General features: G+C 59.3%; 1 protein-coding gene across 1 annotated transcript in view; it reads right to left on the reverse strand.

Moving 5' to 3' along the window:
• The window catches only part of LOC107122132 (echinoderm microtubule-associated protein-like 2), a gene marked incomplete at its 3' end in the record, with an annotated part of 38,695 nt that extends 36,052 nt beyond the window's left edge, over nt 1-2,643 (reverse strand). Inside the window, exon 1 of the mRNA XM_015425165.1 lies at nt 2,391-2,643. Coding sequence (XP_015280651.1) covers nt 2,391-2,643 — 253 coding nt within the window. The remainder of the gene's footprint in view (nt 1-2,390) is intronic.
• Between the last annotated feature and the right edge of the window lie 15 nt (nt 2,644-2,658).

Below are 2,658 nucleotides of genomic sequence, written 5' to 3' on the forward strand. Positions count from 1 at the left end.
TACAGCTCTCCAGGGTCTCAGGCTAAGGTCTTTCCCACCACCTCCTGCCTGGTCCTTTTAACTGGCGATGCCAGTTGAACCTGGAAAATTCTGCATGTGAAGCAGGGGTTCTTCCACTGAGCCACAGCCCCTCTTTACAGCTCTCCAGGGTCTCGGGCGGAGGTCTTTCCCATCAACTACTGCCTGGTCCTTTTGAACTGGAGATGCCTGGGATTGAACCTGGGACCTTCTGCATGCCAGGGAGAGGCTCTGCCCCTGAGCCACAGCCCCTCTTTACAGCTCTCCAGGGTCTCGGGCGGAGGTCTTTCCCATCAACTACTGCCTGGTCCTTTTGAACTGGAGATGCCTGGGATTGAACCTGGGACCTTCTGCATGCCAGGCAGAGGCTCTGCCACTGAGCCACAGCCCCTCTTTACAGCTCTCCAGGGTCTCAGGCGGAACATCATCTCCTGCCTGGTCCTTTCAACTGGAGATGCTGGGGATTGAACCTGGGACCTTCTGCATGCCAAGCAGCGGCTCTTCCACTGAGCCACAGCTCTCCAGGGTCTCAGGTGGAGGTCTTTCCCATCATCTCCTGCCTGGTCCTTTTTAAGTGGAGATGCCAGGGATTGAACCGGGGACCTCCCGCATGCCGAGCGGATGCTCTGCCACTGAGCCACAGCCCCTCCCCGTGAAAAATGTACTACTAAAAAGAAACTTCAAAAATGTACTACTAAAAAGAAACTTCAAGTGTATCTTGGCACACGTTGTGCTCTGGACTAAGCAAGCCATTGCTGAACAACAGTGCTTCTGAGCCTGTGTAGACTGACTACCCAAACCAGCCTCTCCGGCAGCTGGTTCAGGGACCCTGGCGTGGGACTTGGAGCCTCAGACCAGCCAGTGGCCACCCAATGGCCTGTGGTACCCTCTGCTGGTGGGCGACCCTCAGTCCGCATCATCGGAGCACATATCTGGAGCCCTTCCTCCTGCGTTACTAACCCTGAAACATGCATTGACCCCCTGTGGCGGAGGGAAAACTCACACCCACCCGGCAAGCTTCCCTTGCCATGAGAAGGGGCAAAGACTCACACCCACCCGGCAAGCTTCCCTTGCCATGAGAAGGGGCAAAGACTCACACCCACCCGGCAAGCTTCCCTTGCCATGAGAAGGGGCAAAGACTCACACCCACCCGGCAAGCTTCCCTTGCCATGAGAAGGGGCAAAGACTCACACCCACCCGGCAAGCTTCCCTTGCCATGAGAAGGGGCAAAGACTCACACCCACCCGGCAAGCTTCCCTTGCCATGAGAAGGGGCAAAGACTCACACCCACCCGGCAAGCTTCCCTTGCCATGAGAAGGGGCAAAGACTCACACCCACCCGGCAAGCTTCCCTTGCCATGAGAAGGGGCAAAGACTCACACCCACCCGGCAAGCTTCCCTTGCCATGAGAAGGGGCAAAGACTCACACCCACCCGGCAAGCTTCCCTTGCCATGAGAAGGGGCAAAGACTCACACCCACCCGGCAAGCTTCCCTTGCCATGAGAAGGGGCAAAGACTCACACCCACCCGGCAAGCTTCCCTTGCCATGAGAAGGGGCAAAGACTCACACCCACCCGGCAAGCTTCCCTTGCCATGAGAAGGGGCAAAGACTCACACCCACCCGGCAAGCTTCCCTTGCCATGAGAAGGGGCAAAGACTCACACCCACCCGGCAAGCTTCCCTTGCCATGAGAAGGGGCAAAGACTCACACCCACCCGGCAAGCTTCCCTTGCCATGAGAAGGGGCAAAGACTCACACCCACCCGGCAAGCTTCCCTTGCCATGAGAAGGGGCAAAGACTCACACCCACCCGGCAAGCTTCCCTTGCCATGAGAAGGGGCAAAGACTCACACCCACCCGGCAAGCTTCCCTTGCCATGAGAAGGGGCAAAGACTCACACCCACCCGGCAAGCTTCCCTTGCCATGAGAAGGGGCAAAGACTCACACCCACCCGGCAAGCTTCCCTTGCCATGAGAAGGGGCAAAGACTCACACCCACCCGGCAAGCTTCCCTTGCCATGAGAAGGGGCAAAGACTCACACCCACCCGGCAAGCTTCCCTTGCCATGAGAAGGGGCAAAGACTCACACCCACCCGGCAAGCTTCCCTTGCCATGCGAAGGGGCAAAGACTCACACCCACCCGGCAAGCTTCCCTTGCCATGCGAAGGGGCAAAGACTCACACCCACCCGGCAAGCTTCCCTTGCCATGCGAAGGGGCAAAGACTCACACCCACCCGGCAAGCTTCCCTTGCCATGCGAAGGGGCAAAGACTCACACCCACCTGGCAAGCTTCCCTTGCCATGCGAAGGGGCAAAGACTCACACCCACCTGGCAAGCTTCCCTTGCCATGCGAAGGGGCAAAGAGTCACACCCACCCGGCAAGCTTCCCGGCAAAGCTGGCAAGCGGGCACCTCCCTGGCTGTTGGCACGCAGCCTGGCTCCACCGGTCCTCTCGGGCAGCAGGGGAGAGGTGCCAGGAGGAGAGAGGGTCCTCCCCAGGGGCTGGTGGTCAAAGCAGAAGGGCTGCCGCAGGGAGGGAGGGAGGGAGGGGGCACACTCACCGTTGCAGAACTGCAGGAGCAAGGAGGTGTCGTACAGGATCCCGCAGCCGGGCATCCTCTGGGCCATGCCCACCCACCCCCT

This window comes from Gekko japonicus, unplaced genomic scaffold, assembly GCF_001447785.1.
Source record: "Gekko japonicus isolate JY-2015 unplaced genomic scaffold, Gekko_japonicus_V1.1 scaffold4254, whole genome shotgun sequence".
NCBI lineage: Eukaryota > Metazoa > Chordata > Lepidosauria > Squamata > Gekkonidae > Gekko > Gekko japonicus.